The sequence below is a fragment of the Vanellus vanellus genome, assembly GCF_965231255.1.
Source record: "Vanellus vanellus genome assembly, chromosome: 5".
NCBI lineage: Eukaryota > Metazoa > Chordata > Aves > Charadriiformes > Charadriidae > Vanellus > Vanellus vanellus.
In genome coordinates, this window is record NC_138910.1 from 23270106 (window position 1) to 23294684 (window position 24579).

At 38.5% G+C, this 24579-nt stretch overlaps 1 protein-coding gene across 1 annotated transcript in view; it reads left to right on the plus strand.

Annotated features, from left to right (window-relative positions):
• The window catches only part of MYO3B (myosin IIIB), a gene marked incomplete at both ends in the record, with an annotated part of 214491 nt that overhangs the window by 145193 nt on the left and 44719 nt on the right, over positions 1–24579 (plus strand). Inside the window, 4 exons of the mRNA XM_082483458.1 lie at positions 4358–4469; positions 5408–5570; positions 6287–6367; positions 16341–16461. Of these exons, the coding sequence (XP_082339584.1) occupies positions 4358–4469; positions 5408–5570; positions 6287–6367; positions 16341–16461 (477 nt within the window). The remainder of the gene's footprint in view (positions 1–4357; positions 4470–5407; positions 5571–6286; positions 6368–16340; positions 16462–24579) is intronic.

Consider the following 24579-nt stretch of genomic DNA (forward strand, 5'->3'; position numbering starts at 1 on the left):
GTCTGGAATACTGTTTATGTCCATGAAGGATAGTTTGTAGTGCAGTGTAAGAACCACTGGTTAAGAAATACATCATTCCAGAATTTCATCAGCTCTGAGAAATTAATCTTTCTGAGGGCAAATTACTTTTCTCTTACTTAGTCTTACTGCTACTGAGAATGCAACTAAGTACTTTTAGGAAACACGAAGATGAATAAGTCTCGCATGTAGAAAATTTCAAGCAGGATGTATAACCCAAGAAAGTAATGTATTTTTGCACAAATATATGCATGTTTATGAAACAACACATGAAGGACTATAAAGTTTATAGTTTTAAAAATACAAATAAAAGTATTGGCTTAACACAGAAGAGCACTGATGTATTCCAGACTACTGCACTTACTGCTGGAATAACAAATGCAAATATGGAAATAAAAAAGTGGAGTTATGAAATTTTCATCTCATCTGGAAAGGAACATGATTTCTAGCTCTACTTTTCTGAAATTAAGTATCTGGTTTCTTTTCTTGGTAAAATGTTGTAAATAGAGGTCACTTTGTGGTCTCTGTAGAGTAGGTTTACATAAGTATGATACAGATGAAATTAGGTCAATAAATCAAAATGAATAGCTGTAGTTGCATATACCCCAAAGTTTTGGGTGCGTTCTCGGACGTTTTCTCTACCGTTTCACCATATTTGCACACTTTTACCGGATGCATTGAAGTGAAACATTTTACCTTCCTCCAAAATATTCCATATGGTCCATTGCTGTACTAAGATTTTAGATGAGGTAAAATAATTGGATGACCCTATGTGGCACACACTGTGCTGCCATACGGCTACCCTGAGCACATCAAGTCAAACTATTTGTGCATCCGTAGTTATGTGATTCAGTCATGAAAACAGGCACCAGATAGAAAACAAAGTGTTTGCTTAAAAAAAAACCAACATGGATTTGAGCTTTGGAACACAAATTTAGAGACCTTTTTACTGTGCAGAATGCAAACTCCAAAAGCAGTTCTGGAGGAGGAATAATCAAAAAGAAATTGCCAGTGTCATACTGTTAGACCTTATTTCTGATTAGTAGAGTCATTCCTGTCTTATTTTTGATGACATAACTGAAAAGGAATGGAAGACCTGATGATGAAAATGTGATATCCCAGCGCGTTTAACCAGTTACAGGAGTCTGCTGTGCAGTGGTTGGATCAATCAAAACATTTGGAAAAACACCTTTTAGATGAAGTTTTTATGAAATATTGGGAGAAAACGTGTTTACATACGGAAACCGAAGTTATTCCCGTGGTTTATAAAGTTACTGTCATTCTGGATGGCTTGCTTTCTTAGAAGACAGATTCATTTAAATTTATAAAATAATTTGTTAAAACGGGATTTGGTAAGAAAAATGGGCCATGTTTTATTTATGGTTTTTTTTCTGAGTACTGAAAGCAACTACATTCCAGATCATGAAGGAGGGCTAATGGAGAGGGTACTACATCTGAAAAATGTTGAAGTTTGTCATAAACAAAATGGTATAGTCAGGTGTGTAAATTGCATAGCTCAAAAATACTTTTTAGTCAGGTATTTGTCACAAATAAAAAGTGAACTTCTCAGTAATTGGAATGTCATTGATAAGATAGTAAGATTCAAAAATTATGAGATCCTCCTTTACTATTTTATTGCATCAGTGCTATCTAAAAACTGTTTCCTGGTTTTAAGATTCCCAACTACAACATGCCTTAAAAGATGTATGAACAACCAGAAAACTGATATTATCACTTACTTGAATCCTTCCTTTCTTCTAAGGAAAGGAAATGCTTAAGTTAACATACGTGTGTAAATAACATGGCTATCTGAACTGGCTTTTGAAGCAAGCAGCAATTTATTATTAGTGCAACTTCCCTGATGTATGTGTCAAGTATGTGTTGAAATTGCACACTATCACAAATTGTTTGTGATACGAATATTTTAAATCTGGGGTTTACTAGTGCAACTCGTAATACTGTTTGTCTTGTGAAAACGAGCATCATTAAGTTCCGTAATAAGGTGGAAGAAACATCCTTTTTTCTTTTCAATACACCATATGTCTCAGACCTACTAAATAGCATGACTTGTAGTATTTCGAAACACTTGGCTAAAGAATTTGCAATATCATGTTATTGAGAAAGTAACTGCATTAAAAATAACTCAGTGATACATAATCTCCTATCATTATTCAGAGTGGGCAATGTGTTCAGTGGGTGAATGTCTCTGGTCCAGGACTGATTCCAGTGCTTTTGCCTTCAGATGTCATTTTGTTCCCCTTTGATCTTTATTGACTATTTTAGTGGTTCTTTTTTCTTTCTTGTGACAACTGGAGCTAATATGTAGAGATTAACTGGAGTGAATATTTGAAAATCGTATTCTCCTGATTAAAAAAAAAAAAAAAGTCTTGTGCTATTCCATTCTTTGTAATTGCTTCTCCATATTTTCTTCAGTATGAGGTGGCATATTTTCTTGATGCTATGTGGCTACAGAGCAATCTGTCTCTGAGGTTCACTGTTTGGATTCTTCTCTTTATGTTTTAAGGAACGTGTGATGGCTCTTTCCCATGCTAATAATTAGGAGAATGGTTTGCTCAGCCTGCCGGTTCCTCTCAAACACAATGTAAATAGAGTAGCACCTGTAGAAGTATAACTTAATAGACCAACACAACACATGGCGGTTCATAAATGAGAGCTGAGGTGGCAGTTGCTACCATCTAACATTGTACTTGTGCTAAAATAACCTTAAATTTGTAAACTAACTGCCACATGTTCTTGCTGTTACTTAGCATAATTGTTTGCAACTAGAGTTACTTAAATACTACAAAACCTTTCTTCATTAATGCGTGGTGGCTTTATGGGTAGGGGTTGGTCTGTTCATTCTTAATGTCTGTTTAGTTCAAACATGTTTGCATCCCTTTTGCATTAACTATTGGCACAATAATGTTATTTCATGTAAAATTTTTAGAAGCCGTTCTTTGCAAGGGAATGTGGACAAAAGAAAAGTCAATGTTGTTTAGTATGGGCCTGCTTCAAAGGCTACTAAAATTGTTCATAATCGTTCCAATTAATTGTTTATCCCAATCAAACAGAAAAAAGACATCATGCCTAATGACTTACAAACCTCATCATAACCACAGAAATCCTTGTGAGTAAAGAAAATTGTATTTGTATGAGGAATAATTTACTTATTTTTTCTTTAAAATAGCTGCTATTTCTGTTTAACCGTCAGCACCAATACAATCCTTGCGGATATGATAGTAATGCCATTTTTTTAAAATTATGCATATATGTGACCTCTTCTGGAGGTGTGAAACACAGGTGGGTATTCATGCAGTCTGAGCATCTTGCTCTCTGTAAATTAAGATTGATACGAGAGTTGTTTTTACTGTAAACTAATCTTTATTCTTCGCACACAGTGGCAGCCTTTCAGCTTCAATAATCAATCAGAATCACTGTATCATTGCGCTGCCTACCCTCCTAGTGCTGGCCTTTATCTTCACCGATTAAGAATCCTCAGTCTTTGTACTAGGCATACTGAAAATGGGAAGCTCCCCTGAGTTCCACTGGTGGGAGTGATCTTGTTACGAGCTCAAGAGCCTTGGACTTCTTATGTGGATTTATGCTTCCCAAAGAACGACAAGGCCATTTATATTTCTTTGGGAAAAATGACCAATAACTAAAGTAACAGTAACTAAAATACTGAAAGATTCCGAAATGCCTTTTCTGGCATTTCTCATAAGAAACAGGCATCGGGTCATGGATAACTTACTTTTGGTGCCTTTCTCTTTCTTTGATGCTAGTATTTGACTTTTCTTTCACTCAGAAATCTGTAAAAGTCCATTGAACACTTAGGGGAGCACCTGCTTATTCAACAGAACTCGCAGTGAGGTTTTACTGTGCCAAAGTGTGTTACGTAGCTCTGTAGACAGCGTACTTATTTTACACGTTATGCAGAAGGTTTTATTTTTGCCTTCCTTTCTATTACTCTGATTTCTAGCACTTTTCCTTCTTCTCCCTGTCATTCATTCACTTGTCCGCCTGAAAAATTCAGAGCAACCTTGCGTATTTCCTAAATTGCACTGGTTTGTGAAAGACCTTTATGGATAATTACACTGAGTGGGGATTTCTAGAATACAACAGATTCTTGTCACCACTATGGTACCACTTAGTTTCCTTGTCATGTATATGCTCTGTATATATCTGTTCATGACAGCTGTGTCGTGATTTATGAAGAGGATGGAGCATAAAGGAGAATTTGGCCTATGAGTTCTAGAGATGCCGCTCTGAGCTAGAGAAGAGCAGTGAAAGTACATATTGATGGTGAAGTCAATTCTTTCCATGTCATTTGGTTTTGCAGGTATTACTACCTTGCATTCAAGGCACACGAGACTCCCCTTGGTAGCAGAGAAAACTGTCTTGCCATTTTGGAGAAATCTAAACTAGACAACTGGATTCTCGGGAAAACCAAGGTAGGAGGTGCTAACATTTTCTCAAGGATATTAACCTTTTTAGCAAAACATGTCTAATAGTGGTTTGAAAAGTACTGCATGAACGAACAAAAGAACAAGGAAGTCACTCCGTTTAGCATCCCAGGTTATGGAGGTGCCCTCCCAAGCCAGCTGAGTCAGTGCTGCAAGAGGAGGGATGCAGTGGGTACCTCCCCAAAAGACACTCTGCACGTGGCTGCCTTGATTAGGACAGTACATCTGTCAGTGCCTGCTGTGGCAGTGCCTCCCTGACGTTCCTCCTGCTCTTAATCATGGCATGACTGAAACTTCACATGCTGGCCCATCCTGCGAGCCTGGTTAGTACATTGCCCAGTTGTGGAGTTTTAGGTGAGGTCTTGCTGGCTCTGTCAAGAGCCTTTGTTCATGGTTTAAAATGGAGTGGATGACTTGTGTAAAAAGGATGTTATACAGTATCTCGAGTTGTTTTACTATGCACAAAAGAAAAACAAGGAGAATTTTCCTGCTCAAGACCCAGATAAAGTGCATGTAACCCCCCATAGGGTTTGCCTCCTGAAGCAGAATCCTGTTAGACAATATTATGTCTAAGAACAAATTCAATGCAGGACTTATCTTCCCACTGTCAGGAAAGGCTATATCTCAAAATTGTTGATACCTGAAAATAACCGCCTGGCCAATTTACTTTGTAAAGGGGGTAAATATGTGGTTTATTTTGCAATGGGGTGATTATAATCAGTGGAATAATGAAATTCCACAAGTGTACTGACAGCAAATATTTAATTCACAAGATTGCTATGATATCAGCAAGCAGTATTTTACCAGTTTTCTCGGCGATGGTACCCTAAAATAAGCTGATGCAAGACTAATGAAAAGGCAGAATATAAGAGGTTATGTTACTGCCTGCGTGTAATACTGATTTTTTTGTTGTTGTTCCATTTCAGGTTTTTCTAAAGTATTACCATATAGAGCAGTTAAATTTGTTCCTGCGAGAAGTTATAGGGAGGGTGGTGGCCATGCAAGCCTATATCAAGGGATGGCTTGGAGCAAGGAGGTACAAGAAAGTCAAAGAGAAAAGAGAAAATAGTGCTGTTACCATACAGTCAGGTAAATGTTTGCATTCCCTATTTCATTGAGTGTCTTTGCATTTCAAGCTGTTAAATTGCATGTACATTATTTATTCATTCGTCATAGATTATTATTAAATCAAAATAACCGGAGGTGCTTTTCTCTCCAGCTAATTGATGCAAATATTATTAATTTACTTCTAAGGTGTCATCTTAGTATTTGGTAATGTCTTTATTTAAATATTTTAATATTTTAGATGTCATGCTTGTGCACAAAATGAAAATATTGTTAGGTATGTCTACGCTAGCGTGCAGCACATAAATGAAATGCAGTACCGTGCCCCCCCCATGCATACCAGAATTCCAGGCGACATACATCGTGGGATGGGCCTGAGAGGCTGATTATCAGTAATTTAGCAGGCTTCCTTAGATCCAATTTGTGGAGCTGTGTGAGGAGGGGAGTTCTTGTGCTGACATGATCGTGCACCTTTGCCTTTTGGATGAGGACATCAGTGAGCACATGGTGACAATTAAAATTTGGACGAGTTAAGCGGTGTTTGAAGTTGTGGGGATGTGAATACTGCAGTCGTGAACCCGGAGTTCAACATGTGGGTGGATGGGGAAGAGGTATTGGGGGTGGGGGCTGGAGTGGTTATGGCAGGAGGGATGAAAGTTTCAGCACATCTCTGACTCTGTAGACTCTGTAGCACTTCCTTAAATAAATGTAATTTCCAGCACATGGTTTTGTATTTTTAGCCTGGAGAGGATATGAAGCTCGCAGGAAGTACAAGGAAATAAGGAACAGAAGAACTGATGCTGCTATACATATTCAAGCAGGTAATTAAAACATTATTTCAATTGCCAACACCTATTTTGCTGTGGGTGATTTCATGTGTCAGTGTTTATAGCCAAGAGAAATACCTGCAGTCCAAACTAAAGCTATCAAAAACATTACTTCTGATTGTTTGTTCCTCAGTATCAAATGACATCAGTGACAGGTATCAGGCACTTTAGGATTTTTCTAAGTACTTCTCTGGAAGCAAAAGATACTGATTGTAAGCTGTTGAGTTAGTTCTTTAAGATTGTCTGAGCATGGTCAGTATGATTCAACTATGCATAGAGCTGGTGTAAAGCACTGGACTGATTTGACTAAAAGTGTGGATGGGAGGCACTAGACATGCATTTCTCTGTCTTTGTGTCAAGCATTAATGTTGGCAGGTTGCCAGGTTTTTGTTTTGACTGCTTGCTGGGTTTGCCAGCTTTGGCCAATCTTTTGACTCTCTGCCAGACTCCTATGCAGCCATATCAATATGAATTTGAATAAAATTTAAAGAGATTATTGGAGAAACAGGCCCATAGGGCTGTGTAGGTCTCTAGTAGAGAGCAGGGTACCATATGGCACAGAAATCTAAGAACCAGTGCCGTGAACTCAATGGTGTTTTCAGATGCTGCCAATATGAAGCAGCCTCCATATGATGCAGTGTAATACACCTTCACTGTCCAACCCCAGGTGGAAAGATTGTAGTCCATCAAAAATGGGTTGTAGCAAATGTGTTTACAGATAAACCAAGGTACCACCTTTATTCTACCACCTTCCTGTGCTATAATTCCTTAAGCTTTGTCGCCCCTCTATTCTGTATCATGTAGTCTAAAGTCAGTCTGGAAAAGACGTGTTCTAAATATTCTTTTACTTTGTTCTCAAGCCATTTCCAATAAATTAATTTGTTTTTCTTTTGTCTAAGTTTGCTACTCTGAAATCAGGCATTGCTGTGACTTTCAGCAGAAAACGGAATACCACTCTGGTTACAGAAAGGAACAGAGTATCATTAGGATAAAATAATAATTTATAGCTTTGCATGCATACTGTTATGTAGAGTCATGAACTATAGCTCTAGGGTCAAATGCAGAATATTCTATTAAATGGAGAACTGTGTAGGAGAATTTTTTTCTCCCATTACAACAAGCACTGAGGGACTGCATAAGCACTCTCTCCCCTTCCTCCTCTCCTTTGTGTTGTCATTTTCTATTGTTTTTATGACAGCACAGAGAGGAGATCTTACAGTACCCCCTGCAACTATTTTCTGGAGTGTTTGCTACGTTTACACTTGGTCATATCTGAACTTAGTTTTCCCAACTTTTACGACAGCCTTTTGCCATAAAAAGGAAAGTGAAACAGTTGACCCACCACTGTCCCACTATTACCAGTTCTTTAAGATGAGTGTTATCTCAGGTTTGGTAGGAAGCTGGTGTGTAGCAGTATCACTTGGAGACTGTAGGGGACATTCTGCCTTAGAGTTTTATCCAGCCAGATTTCTTCAGCGTGTAGGAGGTGCATGCTCATTACTAGCTCTTTAGAGAAAGCAACTAATCTATTCTGCTGTTTGCACACATGAGAGAGATTCAGAGCTGTGTCCTTCCCTGCCATCTCTATGATGCTGCGTTGAACATGGCAGAGCGGAGGCAGTGGGAGCATACGCGTACCCTTGAATTTGGACACTTCTGTTGAGCCCTCTGGACCTAATGCTGGAGGAATGCTGTTAGCACTCTTCCCACCAACACACACACACAGTCTTCCTTTGTAACCTGGCACTTGACAGTTTCAGTGATCAGTCTGGGTGAATAGGCATTAGGACTGTAGGGCTAAGAGTGACACAGTGCACCTTTGTATTAATTAGGCTGTCTGCTCCTCCTATCTTTGGCACTGCATTCGAAGGGGTATAATAATAATAATAATTATTCTCAACACATTTCTGTCTGCCTTTGGAAACCTATATCTAGGACTTCTTATTTGAAAATTCTTTTTGTGCACATTTTCTCTTCTCTACATGCTAATTATTCTGTGTTTCAAATCAAAGCTCATGCTTGCTAATGGTGGCCATTTTCCAGGTTTTAAAATACACTGACAGTCTTTCTGTTGTTTACATTACACTGTCCAAGTGCCTAGTGACATGGAGACAAAAGCAACTCCAAATCTCTCCCTTCCCTGCACATCTTATAATGTGAGTGTGTAGTTCAAGGCAGCTTTTCGGTAAAATGGAGTATGATCACCTTTGTATTTTTTTTTTTTTTTAAATGAGCCATTTCAGGCAGTAGAGATAGACTGTTTGCATTTGTCATCCAGACATTAGCAAAGCCATATAATTAAAATATATGTACTTCCCTCTCCTCCCCGCCACCCCCACTCCTCCCCCCCCCCCAACTCAAGCAGGCCTTGAAATTTAGGAAGCATTTGGCTTACATGTTTCTACAGAACAGCGCATATTGAAATTTGTTTTCCTTTCATCTCTTTCCCAATAAAAGCAGCCGCTCGGCTTATCCCTTTAGCTTCCTCAGAACTTCCTTTCAGAATTCCCGATCTATTACAGCACATTCACATACCAGAAACAAGATGCCTTTTCATGCTGTCAACCTTTTTCATCTGAAATGTAAATTAATTCTTGCTGGTACGCTTTGACAGAGATCAAAGTAGGGGTATTAACCTTATTGGGCCTTCTCTTCATCAGAATCAGTTCCAAAGACTGCAAGGGTAGTGTTAGGAGGCCAGTCTTCACTGTTATCTATGGCCCTCCTCCAGGCAGTCCTCTGTCTACAAGTCAGCATTTCAAAGGCGCTGATTTCTTTTGTAAATGACCTTATCATTACTTTAAACTGTGTGAAAAATGATTTGCCTGAATAATTCTTGCAGGATTATCCTGCTCATTTTAATTGTAGGGGGACTTCATTCAGATTCCAGGATATTGTTTAAGTGGTTTTGACAGCAAGTGATCATAGCCTGATATAAAGGAGGAACACAGCTCCTGATTGGAAACCTCTTGACTTGTTCAGATTGTTCATTTCTTGCAAGTCAGTCTTTGAGGTAGGCTGCATTTGCATTTTAAAAATAAACAGATGCCTTTCAAATACATGAGCTGGTGGTCTGGAGATCTCTGTGGGCCCAGCAGTTCACTATCCATTGAAGAAATGTTGGAAGAAAAAACAAACTTAGGAAAAAAACAAGCCTCCCAATATACATGAGGATACAATTCCTGAGTGTATTATATTACATGAAAAAAGTCATTATTTCAGATGGGGGAAAACACCCTTGCTAGGAAACAAAGTATTTGTGAGTTTAAATTAGGTGGGGAAGAAAACGCTACCCTACTTCAGCATATCTACATCACGGGTTCTCAGAATACACAGATGTTATCAGACTCATGGCTAAAATGGTACACAGGGTACACGAGGTCTTTCCTACTTCTTCCAGTCACACTTTCCCAAACTGTGAACATTAGAAAATGCTAATTTTTAACTTGGAGGCGAATTTTAAAGAATGATTTTGTGTAAAGTGTTTGTGTTAACAATACTTTGCACTTCTGAGTATTTCTTTGTAATCGGGATTTGTATTGTTTTGATTTACATCTGAATAAAAGGAAAAATATTTTCTTAAAAGATACAATTTTTAAAAATTATGTTGCCAGATTCACAGCTGGTTTAAATCGGTGTATATCCACTGAATGATCTGACTGAAATGTTGCTGCGCTGATTTACCTCACATGCAAGTCTCATTTAATGTTTCTTTGTATTAGACTAATGAATTAGTTAGAATTTAAAACAACAGATAATACAATTATAAAAGTACGTTTTCTAGTTATGATAGATAGCATGTATTTCCATGCAGTGTGACTTTTGTCCCGAAAGACTTAAGGGAGGATTTTAATCTGGTTATTTCATTTGTGAACTGACATTGCCAAAATACCAAATGAGTGGTGCATGCGATTCACTCAGATCCAAGGTGACATCACTGAATTCATTTTAATTAGGCCCACTTTAGCCATCTGGAATATACTGTGCAGCTCTGGTCAGGACTGAGTTTAACTATGCTTCCAGAGGTGAAAGGCAAATGACTAATCCATTGAGCCACCATCTCCTCCTCCAACACGTGCTCGCACACTCACCATATGTCACGTTGCATTGGAAAATTCTTTATCAAGAACTCAAGATTTGGGCGCTTTTTTTTTTTTTTTTTAAATAAAAAGCGGTGGATGTTCAGAAGGAAACCAGATGAAGCATCCCTTTGTAAATTGCTTTCTTTCTGTAACTTCTGCCCATGCAATGTTGCTCACTATTTACGTTTCTGTAACATGTGCTTCTGGCAAAATTTACTCCATCATAATAAAAAAAAAGGGCCTGAGAACAGCTGTAATTTAGTATTTTACATTTATAATAAATGTAAGCTTTTAATAAAAGTGTTACCTTTGGAATTTTCAACAGCAAAGATTTAATGTTGGCTTCAATAGAAGACAAGGAAGTATTTCTTGAAAACCCTATATTCATCCATCTATTTATATCGCTGTGTACATGTGTGTGTACGTATATTCGGCTAATACTGTTATATAGATCTAAGAATTACACAAGTAAAATGTTCCAAAAACTTTTAAGGACTTTATAAATCTATCTAAAAATATATATATTTTTTTTAATTTTCCTGAAAATAACAGCCACTAAGTAACAGATTCAGTTTTACTTTTTTTCTGTCATTAATTTTTCTTCCTTTTAACTACATTGTCAGTGTAAGAACCATTGAAGAGATTGACTTGATTTCACATTCAGGGTAAACCAGACTGGTTTGTACAGGTTGCACAGCTTTGGTTAACTTTATCCTTCCATCTCTCTGTGTTCCGTACTAGCTTAGGGCATCCAGTAATGCTTCACTTTTAGTATCTGTCTCTTGTAACCATTAAAAGCTTGCTGCTCATGTGCAGGCAACATGTTAGGAAAAGTGGGAAGGCCTCATGGTTTTGAAGTGTGAGGTCCTATAGTTTCATCTCTGAGCTAAGCTCTGTCAATGTGAATATGTCTGCATTTCCTTTTGGTTTTCTCTCCTGCTTTCAAGATGAAAAGGAGATCATTCTTACTGGATTTCATGCCCTTGCTAAAATCAGAAAAGGACAACAATGCACGTTGTCCAACAATATGCTGGAAAACCTATTCCTTTCCCTTGCTGATATTGACAAACAGTTTCACAGTCATCTTCGCTTTTTTTTCTTTGACCATGTCTCAGGATCAGAGACTGTAATGCACGGTAATTAAAAACCATATGTCTAAGTGGTGATGTGCGTCAGTGACACCAGTCCTGATGGCAGCCTCGGTGAGTCTTCCAAATAGCCACTGCTTGTCACTGGTAGTTACTGCTTGTGCCTGAGAACTCATGACTTGCCTTCTCATAATGCTTCTGCTGGAGAACTTATGACAAGAGTTGGGTTTTTTTCTGCTGTTAAACAGGCATCACCCAATATCCATCCAGAGTGAGAGGTGAAAGAGGGGAGGTATTCATGGGACCCAGCAAAGGATGTGACTCTCCATCCCTTTTACTGTTGATTAGAAATAATTTGGCATGGAGTGAAGAATCAGATTCACGGGCTCTGAATCCTCTCAGATGTTGTTAGTTAAGCTGCTGAATGCTCTTTTAACTAGGTGAATTAAGAAAGTGATATGCTGTTCGTAGCAAATCAACTTCTGATTACATGATATCTTCTCTTCAGCAAGCATGAGCTTTCATTTCCGAGTTGCTGTTATATGCTATTTTAGGTGATGTTATAGATTAAAAATGTGTCTATGTAGAAAATGTCTGCTGAACATGATTTTTTACTACCGAGAATGAATCCTTCTGCTGTTTAAAATACTACTTCATCTCCTTTCTTTAGTCTTCTTGTATAGACCTGTGATTGTTTAGCTTTGATCTTTGTACATTGTGCTTCATAATTCGCTCTGTAACTATATATTTCCTATGGGAATCAGAGGGAAAATGCCTGGACTTTTCCTATCTGGAATTGTGCGACATTGTGTGTAATGTATATGCCTTGGTACTGAGACCTTAAAATACAGATTTTTAACTGCAAGACACCAAATTTCAGACTCCCTGAGGTAAATATATTCTCGGTTTGCTAGGTGCTGAAGCTGACAGAAAACTTGCTTTGTGTGAGAACTGATCAGTACAAGAAGTAAAAATTCATGTCCTAAATTGAGGCACATGAAACATTTAACACTGAGTTACTAATAGAATTGCTAAAATTAAGTTCAGTTCCTATGTTGCTTTTCAGATCCTGTCGTCTTTGACTATGTAAAGATCAGGGTTAAAGATACTGTTGCTGGAAAGTTTGGAATATAGACTGGATAAGGTGAAAATGAGGTGACAGCTGGTAATCATTCTTCTTCAATGATGCAGTGATTGTTCATGGAGCAGTAGCAACATGAGTCTGCTAATTTCACACTCTTTGAGCCAAGTGCTTAGTGTCAAAACCAGCACCAGTCAGTAATGCAAATTGCTGTGATGGAGCAGCTTCCCAGCCTCTCAGACTCCCCCAGTAGAATTCTCTGCATATGCATTTCTTTTGAAACATTATAGATCCAGTTAATAAATGTTGAAAAGATGCAGTCCTACTAATGCTCGATGAAGCTTTTGAGAGGGAGAGAGACAAGTTTGTTTATCCTATTACTTCAGTTATACCACAAGTCAAAGGGAAAGTAGGAAAAATACAGCCATTTACCTGTCAGATTCAGGGTATTCTAGAAGAATGTTAGAAACCACCTTGCAGAAAGGTGAAGTTGGAGAGGAGCTGATTTTGAAAATATGTACGAAAACAAAAGGCAGGGTAAAAACTATGTTTGTTAAATCAGGTATAGCGTGGTATTTGTAGGGAATGAGGGAAAGACCAAAATGGTTATACTGATATTAACAAGAGTCTCTGGGAAAAAGAAAAAGAATTTTAAAAAATAAAATCACAGTAGGTGTCAGGATTGCTTGTATAGACGCAGACACACATTCAAAGAACTGCTGAAAGTTGGGAAATTACTAAGGATAAAACTGAAGTTTATCTTATTAGTTCATTTGTTTCAGTGCTTCTTTATCTTTATGGTAGTCCAGCGACTGCCTGATACTCAGCATGTTTCAGCTGCAGAGAGGTGGCTGCTGGCCAGCTGTCTCTGCTGCCAATATCGGAGTAGGCTTCTTGTCTGGTCAGTAGGGGATAGTTAAGGATTGGAAGCCTGATCACATGGGGCAAGTGAATGCTTGCCTCGTCTCTGCCAGACAGGCAGACTTTTCCAGTCTGATTATTAAGGGCACAAAGTTCCTCAGCCTCACGATACCTGAGCTCTGTATTCGGCACAACACCTCAGCAGGCCCGACTTCTGTCATGCCTTCTGTAAAGTGAATGGTTATTTATTTTAGTAACCTCTCATTAAAAGGCAATTTTTACTGCTTCTTACCCTGGAAACCTCAGTAGCACTGAAATGCTTAGATTGTTATGGTGCATTGCATACAGCTTGAACTGTTCAGATGGTTTTAATTTTCTTATACTGCACAAATAAGTGCGACACCACATATTTTTGTGGAGGTAGGTGGCTGAAAAGAAGACCATTAACACTATACAGGAATTAGAAGAGAAGGGATTAGTTACAGCCCTTTCCTAAGGGAAAGAGCAGATGCAGTCAAGGTAGCTCTATTTTGTTTCCTCCACCGTCTTCCCATTATGTAAAAATACCCCATGAATGGGGAGCTAAATTTATAAGAGTAGTTAAATGGAAGAAAAGGGAAATCAATCAATTACCTCATAATTTGGTAATAATTGAGGGATTGCAAATTCTACAGAGTCTTTATTCTCTGTTGTGTAGGTAATGCCTACTTCTAGTGTTGCCATAAAATCAGAGGCATGAGATACAGGGAAAACTTGTTAATCTTCTGATCAACTTCTCTGTTCTCAATTTATTCTATATTCTATATTTATTCTACTTCCTGATTTCCCTTTGTAAAGGGAATAGTTGTCTATATGTTATTTGTTATCTTGACCCTGAGCCTACATGAGCTTGCCCTACACCTCATTTCTGTGCCTGTCCTGCATCCCACTGTAATATTTAACACTGGACTTTAGGAACCCCAATGAGAGGGCTCTTCTCCTCCTGTGGGTAATTAGTCCCCAGACTGACTCCGCTTTTGCACACGTTTAGTGTACTTAAAAGCTTTTCCTGGACAGGGAATTTTTTTTCCTCAAAAGCATAGTATTTCCCAATCTTAGCTCCCATTTTCTTTCATTTATTGTGTCGCTGTTTAAATTGCAGTCCCGCTAGACTAATAAACAGCTCCTTTCCCTCACAACCCTCAGCCTCCTTATTCAGCAGCTGCTTGTTGTACATTTCAACTATGGCATTGATACTGTACTTACTTTCTTCCTTATTCAGCCCTTTCTCCCCTTTTATCAAGGTATTTCTGCTTAAAATCATGCTTGAAATAAACCCTACAAGAAATAAAAATTAAAAATTTGTAAGTTGAAGTGTACATTGCAATGCATTTTAGTCTTTTGTCCCAAGTGCAGCATGTATCACTATCTGTGGTTCTTGCTGGAGCTTTATTACTAAATGTTCACAGGTGTCGAGAATTCAAGCGAATTCAAGCGAATTCATGTCAGATAAAACTATACAACTAAGTAAGTTATTTAGATACCCAAATCCAGAGACAGTCCATGGAAATAAAGGATGCAGAGATCTTCAAAATGTTATTCATTGCCATTTTCTTTACCATTTAATTTCACTGCATGCTTGCTACTTCATTTAGTAGTTCTAGTGATTGTTTTGTTCAGATCCTTTTTTTATGAATGGTATACATTCCAATCTCTGTATATTTTTTCCTGATTATTTGTATGAGAGGTATTTTAAGTGTTTTATTATGGTTATAGTTAATTGAAAAATAGGAGAAGACATTATTTATATGCCAATAGCATCCTGGAGTCCATCAAGAAGAGTGTGGCCAGCAGATCAAGGGAGGTCATCCTCCCCCTCTACTCTGCCCTGGTGAGGCCACATCGGGAGTACTGTGTCCAGTTCTGGGCTCCCCAGTTCAAGAAGGACAGGGAACTGCTGGAGAGGGTCTAGCAAAGGGCTATGAAGATGATTGGGGATTAGAATATCTTTCTTATGAGGAAAGGCTGAGGGACTTGGGTCTTTTTATTCTAGAGAAAGGAAGATTGAGGGGGGATCTTATTAATGCTTATAAATACTTAAAAGGAGGGTGCCAGGGGGATGGGACCAGTCTTTTTTCAGTGGTACCCAGGGATAGGACAAGAGGTAATGGGCACAAACTTGAACATAGGAAGTTCCATCTTAACACGAGGAGGAACTTCTTTACTTTGAGGGTGGCAGAGCACTGGCACAGGCTGCCCAGAGAGGCTGTGGAGTCTCCCACTCTGGAGACATTCAAAACCCGCCTGGACGCTGTCCTGTGCAACCTGCTGTAGGTGACCCTGCTCTGGCAGGGGGGTTGGACTACATGATCTCCAGAGGTCCCTTCCAACCCTGACCATTCTGTGATTATGTGATTTATTTTTCTGGTTTTAATTTAATGTATCTGTCCCTGGCTCCCCACCCCCCTACCCCACAATAAAAGCAGGTAAAACTTCTGATTCTGTAAAATTCTGACAAGCTCAAATCATGGGAGTTGTGATGAAAGTCTTTTGGAAGTGATTTTCTACTACGTATTTTAATACTTTCTAAGCTGGATTCCTATTTAAATTAAGCATGTTCTCATTTTGAGGCCTGTTTTCCTTGCCTGGGCTGTGCCAAGTGGTCACTATAACAGTGAGAGTATAAGGCCCTGTATAATCTCCAGCTGTTGTAAACATTGCAAACATTGGAGCCACACGTGTGAGGCGCTAAGTGTTTTTTCTGTCCACTGGTTCAGTAGAAATTGAGGACATCAGCTCTGCACTGCAGAGCCAGGTGCCAGTCTGTGTTTCAGGCTCTGCAGAATTTTTCTCTGATTCATAACTATGTTTTTTAGCTTTCAGGGGATATATCGTTCGTAAAAACTACACAAGATTGAAAAACAGCACTGCCTGTGCAGCAGATCCTCAGCTTATGAGCAGCTGTTCTACTTCTGATTTTGGCGGTGAAGAGCACTGGTGAGTTGAATCCTTTGCTGTCTATTATCTAACAGAAGTCATTTTTCCACACAATAAGATCTGAAAGGAGCAGGATATCATCATGATTCAGCCAGCTCTTAGGGAATCTGGCATTTTCTGAGGATGAGCACCTGTAGGTTAGCCAGTCCCCCCACCAGCTTAGTCATCTCAGTGTTCTCCCAGTTAGTGGAGTTAGATTTATTTGCTGTGCTGTTTGTCCTGGATTGCTCTCCTGTTTCTGTGCACTTCTCGGAAGTACCCAGAACACCGTAGATTGTGGACAGGATTGCAAGTGCTCAGCATTTCAGAACTGACTGCAGGGCATGTTATTAAATTCTCAAGAGTAGAAAGTTACCCTTCTGTGTCTGTAAAGCTCCATGCAGACCAGCAATGAGATAGGGAAAAGAGTTGTAAAAAGCAGATGGGCAAGTCGCTGTCAGAAAGCCTAGAAATACTGTAAACCGTAATAGTGGTGCCCTCGTCTTTGTAGAGGAGGGTATTTTAACCTTCCTTACCAATGGAGTCACTCCAGACAAATGTCCTTATGGCACTTTCTTGAGTATGAGAGGCAAGGGGGTTCTGTTACATCTATAGCCGTTGTCTGTCTTTCCAATAGTGTTCTAGGAGAGATGGCTGCTTTTGCTGGATTAATCCCTTTGATTAGCAAGTTTCAGTGACTAGGAGTTATGAGATCTCTCCTGCTGTAGCGTGGGCATGAGGACATCTCAGTGCTTCTTCCAGTTCTTATTTCTGTTATTTTATGTGCTACCTATATAGCATATAAATGCAGGTTCTGTTACACCTCTTAAGAGTTCTTTGAGGAAATCAATGACTTGCTTGACTGTAACTAGATACTGTTATTCTGTTAAGAAGGTATTTTTTTAAAATCACCATTAACTTCTCCAGAATGGTATTTCTTTTTCTGTGTATGCTCATAAAATTGAGTTATGTTAATTTCCATGCTAACTTTGGTTGATTTAAATTGAATAGTGTCTGCTATATGCTCTGGTGCATTATTATAGGATTTTGTTCAGGTGTAACCACCTCCATTCTTGTAGGTTAATAGTGGTCCAGAATCTCTCCCTTACTGTATTCTTTTTTTAGCAAGAAAAAGGTTCAGGCCATTGGACGAGTACTAAATAAATAAATAAATTGTTTGGGTCATGATTTTCAGGGAAACAAATGAGCGCATTGCAGTTTACCATCATCAGTCTGTCTTTGGGTTGCCTCAGAGCTCACTGGGGCAATGAGTTTCCTAGTTTATGATTCCCTTCATATGCATGCAGCTCCTTCTGTCTCTTAAGTACTTAAGGCTGTGTATCTTGTGATCTCTTTGGAACTATTGATGATCACATGGTCATTTTGTTCTCCAGTCTGCACTGATGGTTAAAAGCAAGAGCTAATAAGTTGCCTATTATCAGTTTTCTTTGGCATCCCAAATTATAATTATTTACAATGTAAATAGACTTTTGTTTTCTTTTAAGTGATCTAGAGCTTTCACCTGGACTCGTTTGGAGGTACACAACCTCTTTAAACCTTTTCCTTCATCTGTTTTACGTATAATTAGCCAGGAGTGGTTTTCTTCCTGTTTTACATTAGATTGTTTCTGGAATTCCTTGTTGCTCTCCAAGCAAATGTGTTTTCTGGATTAGGTTCAGCTTGCTTAATTGTACAGCCCTTGAGGCTCACGAGGATTTTATGGGTCAGTAACTGTCGAGGTGAATTTGGGCTTTGTGAAGCACAAACATACAGACCTTTAAAGATATTCAGCTACTGAACTTACACTGAAATCAATGTCTAAATGCCTTTAGATACCTGGCCTGAAGGTGCCTATGTAAAATACATTGACTGTCCAGGTCTTGCACCCAGTCCTGATTGCTATGCATAATCAGACAGATAAATAAATGCATCCCTTCTTTTGCCTGGAGTTGCTAAACTGCCATTACTGCTGGCAATTCTCAAGTTTAACTCCAATAAATACTGCAGGTTATTTGCCTAATCCTATACATTTCTCAGCAATGGCTTCAGGTTCCAGTGATTTCAGTGAGACTTGAAAATGATCAGCATTTCACAGGTGATGTTCAGAATCTTGGGACCAAATCCGACAAGTTACTTCCCATAAATCAAGGCTCACTTCTACAGGTAGCTGTTACTGGGCTGTTGTGTTTTAAGCATATGGCTGTTCAGTCATACAGGAAACCTGTAGGAAACAGGAAGGTTGCTGAATAATAGTGCAGGTGTTTAACACAGTAGCTGGTAATCTGTCCCTAGAGAAGACAGCCTCACTGTGGTGTCACATACCATGGAACTAAAGTATAGAATAATAAAATACTCTTTTCTTTTTATTTCCTTTAATTTATTTTCATTTCTTTCATTTTTGTTTTGTTTCTTTTCTAACTGGTAGTTTTGGAAAATGAAAAATGAGCTTAGAGGTACTCAGGATCAGAAAGCAAAATCATATACTCTTCTGTTGTATGCACAGGAATACAACTATACATTTAGATGAGTGACAACCTGTTGCTTTTCAAAGATCTGTCAAAAAAAGAAGTTACAGTATTATAATATATACAAATCACACAGTTTTACTCAGTAATGAATTTCAAAGTGTTGAGAAGAAAAAGACACTTTAAAAAAATTGAATTCCTTCAAGAAAATTGAATCTCTACAACTAGTTCACACTCTTCAGTCAGTGAATGCAGGACATAAGCAAACCCAAGCTAATAAATGATATAGGATGCTAATTAAATGCACGCATTCGTTCATTTCATGTTGCATGTTAATGTTTCCTGCATTTATATGCTTGACTTGAAAACCAGTATTAACTGTGTTCAAATGCAAAAATCTTGCCTGTATGAAGCTGATGTCACAAGTAACTACAGACACATTGCGAATTCACAAATCTGTCTGATAGGAATAGAAATGGGTATAGGAAAATAATGTAAACATTAGCAGAGAAGTGGCTTTGTCTCATTGAAAAAATGTTTTTCCATTCAGTTCCACAGAGCTGTGGAGTTGCCCTGTGACTCCTACTGAAAAAAGGGTCATGGGATTAATTGTACACCTGGGAGACTGACACGAAGTCTGAATTATCCCCCAAAACCTAGTCAGTGCCAAGCTTTTTCGTGACATCATCAGCCACTGAGAGGAACCCACAGGCCTGCATGGCGTGAAGGAACTGAATCACAATCAAACCTGTTCCCAAAGTAGCTCATTCAAAACTTAAAAAGGGCAGAGTTATTTTCAAGAGCCAAACACAGTAAAAACTAAATTCAAATGAGGAAAGTGAAAACCCTTCAGAGCCCTTTTTACAACCCTGCTGAATAGCAGGTTTACCCTTCTGGAGAGAGGTGAACAGGCAGCAGAGAAGGGAGGAGTGCGACAGGGTCTCCCCTCTTACGAGGCCGGCACAGACACCGGCCTCCCCTTACGTCTGCCTCCATTTTACAATTGATTATTGTATGAAATCAAAGATGCTGCATTTTGCAATGACACGGCTGCAATTTCAAGTTAGTATTAGGGATCTTTTCAGCTAATTAGGAATAATCTGTGGAGAAGGGAGAAGTAATTTTCTAAAACGTCCTGTGATTTTTAACTTCTTAGACTGACAGATCTCTAGTAAATATATTTTTGATAAATGTTCTTGTTCTTAGCAGGATAATCTACAGTTCAGTTACTAAGGACCTTAATCTATGCTACATTGTTCATGTTCTCGTTCAGACAGAGCTGTCATCCTCAAATATCTTTAAATCCCTTTAGAATCTCGTCAAAGCATCTGTAACCTGTATGTTCTACCATCTTCTTATCCATTTCCCTCCCAAATGAAAATGGTGTTAAATAATACTGATCTGATACTTACCCTGGAAAATACTTTCTCTATTGTTCTTTTTTTCCTCTACTTCACTGAACCGTAGCTCACTGAGTGCTACATATCACAGTATAAGTTAGCTGTATGTACACGATCGGTGGCCTTGTACTACGTAGTACAGCAGAAAGGGTTGTTTCCACATAGTGACTGTTACACATCAGTTATGTCTGTAACCGTAACTGCATGACAGTGAGTATCCCTTCCTCCTTTGCTTCCTTATGGAGCTTAAGGATGCATGTTAGAAGATACTTGACATCAATAGCAGTTTACACTCCAGTGTTGAATTCATTGTGATTTTTCTCCTTACATCTTTCTCTTTTTAGCTATTTGGTATCACATTCATGCTTTGGTCAGCACAGGTTCTCAGAAACCATCCATTTTAGTAAAACTCTTGACATTCACATGAGAGTTGGGTAATTAAGATTGGATAATAAAGTCTGAACAAAACTACACAGGCAATACCAACTACGGTGTTTGGAAAGTTATCGACAAAGAGAAATTATCAGTGTTTCTCTGTTCTACAGGAAGTGTGCATCTGAAAGTCAAGTTCCAGAAATGAGTCTATTTTTACTCATTAATGGCTTGACTGATGAAGCAGAATCTGATTACTAAATTTGTACCAGTACTAAGTGAGTGATGGTTACAAGGGTTTAAGAGGACAGGATTAGAATTAGAAAACAGAGGTACATGGACTGTAATGAACCACAAAATGAACGTCAGTCAGTAACGGCACCCTGCTCCAAAGTGTACATTGGGTAGTAGCAATGAGGGCACATTCTACCTCACATGTGCATCATAACTTTTTCTCATCACTGTCAAGACCTCAGTTAGTGTAGTGTATTAGACAGCGCGCTTCAAGAGAATGAGCAAGTCCTTCAGCAACAAAAATGATCGCATCTTTTTAAACCATGATCTCTAAGGGAGATGGAAAAATGAGGGTACATGTGGTATCATTTCTCCAATCATAAAAGGCTGATGTGAAGAGGAGAGGAACTAACTATTCTCCATTGAGAATCAGGCAAGAAATAATGGGCTTGCATTGCGGCACAGGAGAGTTAGGTTAGACATGAAGAAAAGCTCACTGATGGTAAGCTGAGTAGGCTACCTTGGGAAGTTTTTGCATTTCCCTCACTGCAGGTTTTACAAATCAGCTTAGACAAACTTATGACCCCAAAAAAAAGGGGTAGGTATAGCTGATTTTTCTCTGAAAATGGAGATGGCATAGATTATTTGCCAAGGTTTTTTAATGATTTGTAAATACAGAGTGACTTCTTGAAATGTAACATCTCTTTGCCAGTGGGTTTGGCATTGCAAGTCAACCACTTTTACAGCATCTTAGTGCCAGCAGCCATTGCTGCATCAGTGTAGGGAGTGAGTATAAAAATCGTTCTAGAGGAATTCTCCTTGGTTCAGCTTTACTTGCAACAGCATTGTTGGTGTGCCTGAAAAGTGAACAATGTTCATTTCTGAATGTTTTGCAACAGCTGGAGGCCCGATGAAATAGCATGCAGTGTGGCTTCACCTACATGGACACTGGCGAGTTAGCACATAAACATAATATCTGTGTATCACTAAGAGTGGAGAATAAACATGATTTCAGTCACGAGTACAGATTAGTTCAGAAACTAGCTTAAAGTGAATTAAACTGTTCCATATAAAAACTATTCTGTCTTTCGCTATGCTTTTTTTTACTTCATCTGCAGCTTGCCTCTCACTAAAGTGAGGTTCACTCAGTCAGTCAGTAACAAAACCTTCCTTGGATTCTTTTGAGGAAAAGGAAAAGAAAAAAAATCACTACATTAGCGTGCTTCTGTTCTTCATGGATAGCTGCTTGAAAGGGTTGCATCTCCACATTTTAAACTTAATTTTTTTCAGAACCTTCAGATGAATGCTGACGATTTACTGCTTACACCTTTCTCAGATTGCCCCATAATTTCCTCCTTGGATAATTTCAGTTTCTGTCAAAAGCACACTATTTTTTCTTGTATAAGTCATCTTTTGAATATGAATCTTCATTTCTTTCCACAGTAAAAGCTGGTATAAGGATATTCTGCTTTCCTTTAATTGCTTCACTTTCCTATTTGTAATCATAGAAAACATTAAGGTTATTGCTTGTGATGGAAAGAGGGGATCTACAATTCCTGTGGCATGCAGTGGAACCCACTGGGCCTGATTCTGCTGTCATAGAGCTTCTAATTACTTTACAGTTCATAAGTTCAAATACTTACTCGTGTTTTATAAAGATGTAAATGGAAATTTGGGCAGAATTTTTCATTGTCATCTTTTTCCGTCATCCTCCCCATCCCTTTGGAATTTTTCATCTGCCCAGCTCGAAGGATTAAATTTGTTCTGTTAAGGAATACATTTGTGCAAAATGATCTGTATTCTTTCTAATGTAATATCTAGGAGTGTTTCTAACGTTTTTGAAAGTATTAAAATGACGAAAAGTCCAGATTCCATGACTTACACTCATAATGGCCGGAGTAACTCCAAAACTAGACATTTTTCTCCAGCAAAAATTAGTCTGTGCTACTAGTGTTATGCGAAGGATAGTGTGACTATATGCTATATACATGTCTAGATAAACCCTAAGAATCAGTGTTTCTCTTTTTGCCAATGTTTCTTGCTAATTGAGTCATTTATAGACAGCCCATAAGTGAAGACTGAGGCGTATTACAGCTCAGTAGCTGAACATTCAGCAGCAAATTGTTGTATTGCCCAACTGAAACCAGGCGCATGAACCTGGATCTCTTGCATCCTTCCTAGGTAAGTGTGCTGACTGGATCTCATCACTCCGATCCAAACACTGCTTTCCTGCAAACATGGAAAATAAAAATTTTTGGAAACCATAGGACAAGCAGTTCCTTCAAAGATACCTGAAAATACCCTGCACCTCAAAATTAGCCTCAGGTGCCACTTTTGAAAATGTTAGTTATCATCACTGATTGGCTTATATGGACTAACTACTGCTGAGCTGCCCTCCTGTTGCTATTGCATTTTTCATAGTGCATACTAGCCAGATTTTCAGAATAGCTCAGAAACTGATTTCAAGGTGATCAGCATCTACAGTTGATGCCATGTTTTCAGAAGTGTTCTCTGCTGGTTTGACATTGTGGTGGGTTGACCTTGGCTGCCCGCCAGGTGCCCACCAAGCCACTCTGCCACTCCCCCTTCTCAACAGGACAGGGTGGGAAAAATTCAACAAAAAGCTCATGAGTAAAAGCTGGTAATCATGAAGTACATACTTATATCAGCAACAGTACATTCTGTGGAAGGATGGGGTATCTTGAGCCAAATAGAACCCAATTTAGGATTGTTCTAGTTGGAAACACAGCATAATTGGGATCCTGACAGAGTCAGGGTCTAAGAGCTTCAGAATTCCAGAGGCTGATTTTTGTTAGCTTAAGCTCTACAGAAGGCAAGTTGCCAAACTTTACCTTCACGCTTTAAATATTTAGACAATTTTCTAGACCCAGCAAAGTTAAAGTGATGGCAAAACCATATTAAATTCTAGATTCTTTTTATAGAAGGTAGAAATTATTTCACGCTGCGGATTTAGATCCAGATCCAAACCACCCCAGTATCTGAATATTTAAATGTAGATGATGATTCAGTCCATCTTGGCATTGTAGGCCATTTGCAACATACTGATCTAATAGCAGATTTTAATTTTGACATCCACCACAGTGATATTTGAGGATTATTCATGATTTTTAGCTCATATTTGGTTTATTTTCTGCAATATTGGGGAGTGGGGGAATGATTCATCTCAACAGATGCTTGAGTAATTTTGGGGAAAAATGGCAAGTTATCTAACTAATACCACTAAATAAATGGTTATCAAAATAATATATATAGAAGAGAAATAGTAATAAAGAACTTTATAGAACTGCTCAAGTGCAATGTCGAATACAGTCCTAGACATACTTTATACGTTCCTGTACAAGGAGTGTGCCAGCATAAAATAAGAATGCATTTTTTAAATGGATGCCTCTGTTTCCTCCAAGGAAAACAACAGTTTAAATTCAAACCACAGTTTAGTCAGAACGTTTTCCTTCTCTTTCTTAGGGTCAAATAATAAAGAGGAATTTAAATTCCCCCAAACTGACAAGGAAATCCAAACTTCATTCATGAAATTGCAACATTACAGAAAAGTTGAATGTTTACCATGTTCATGAATGCTTCATTTTGTTCCCACACCCTGAGATAGCTTATTGACAACTGTGATGTTGTCATTGTTGTGATTTGTTTGA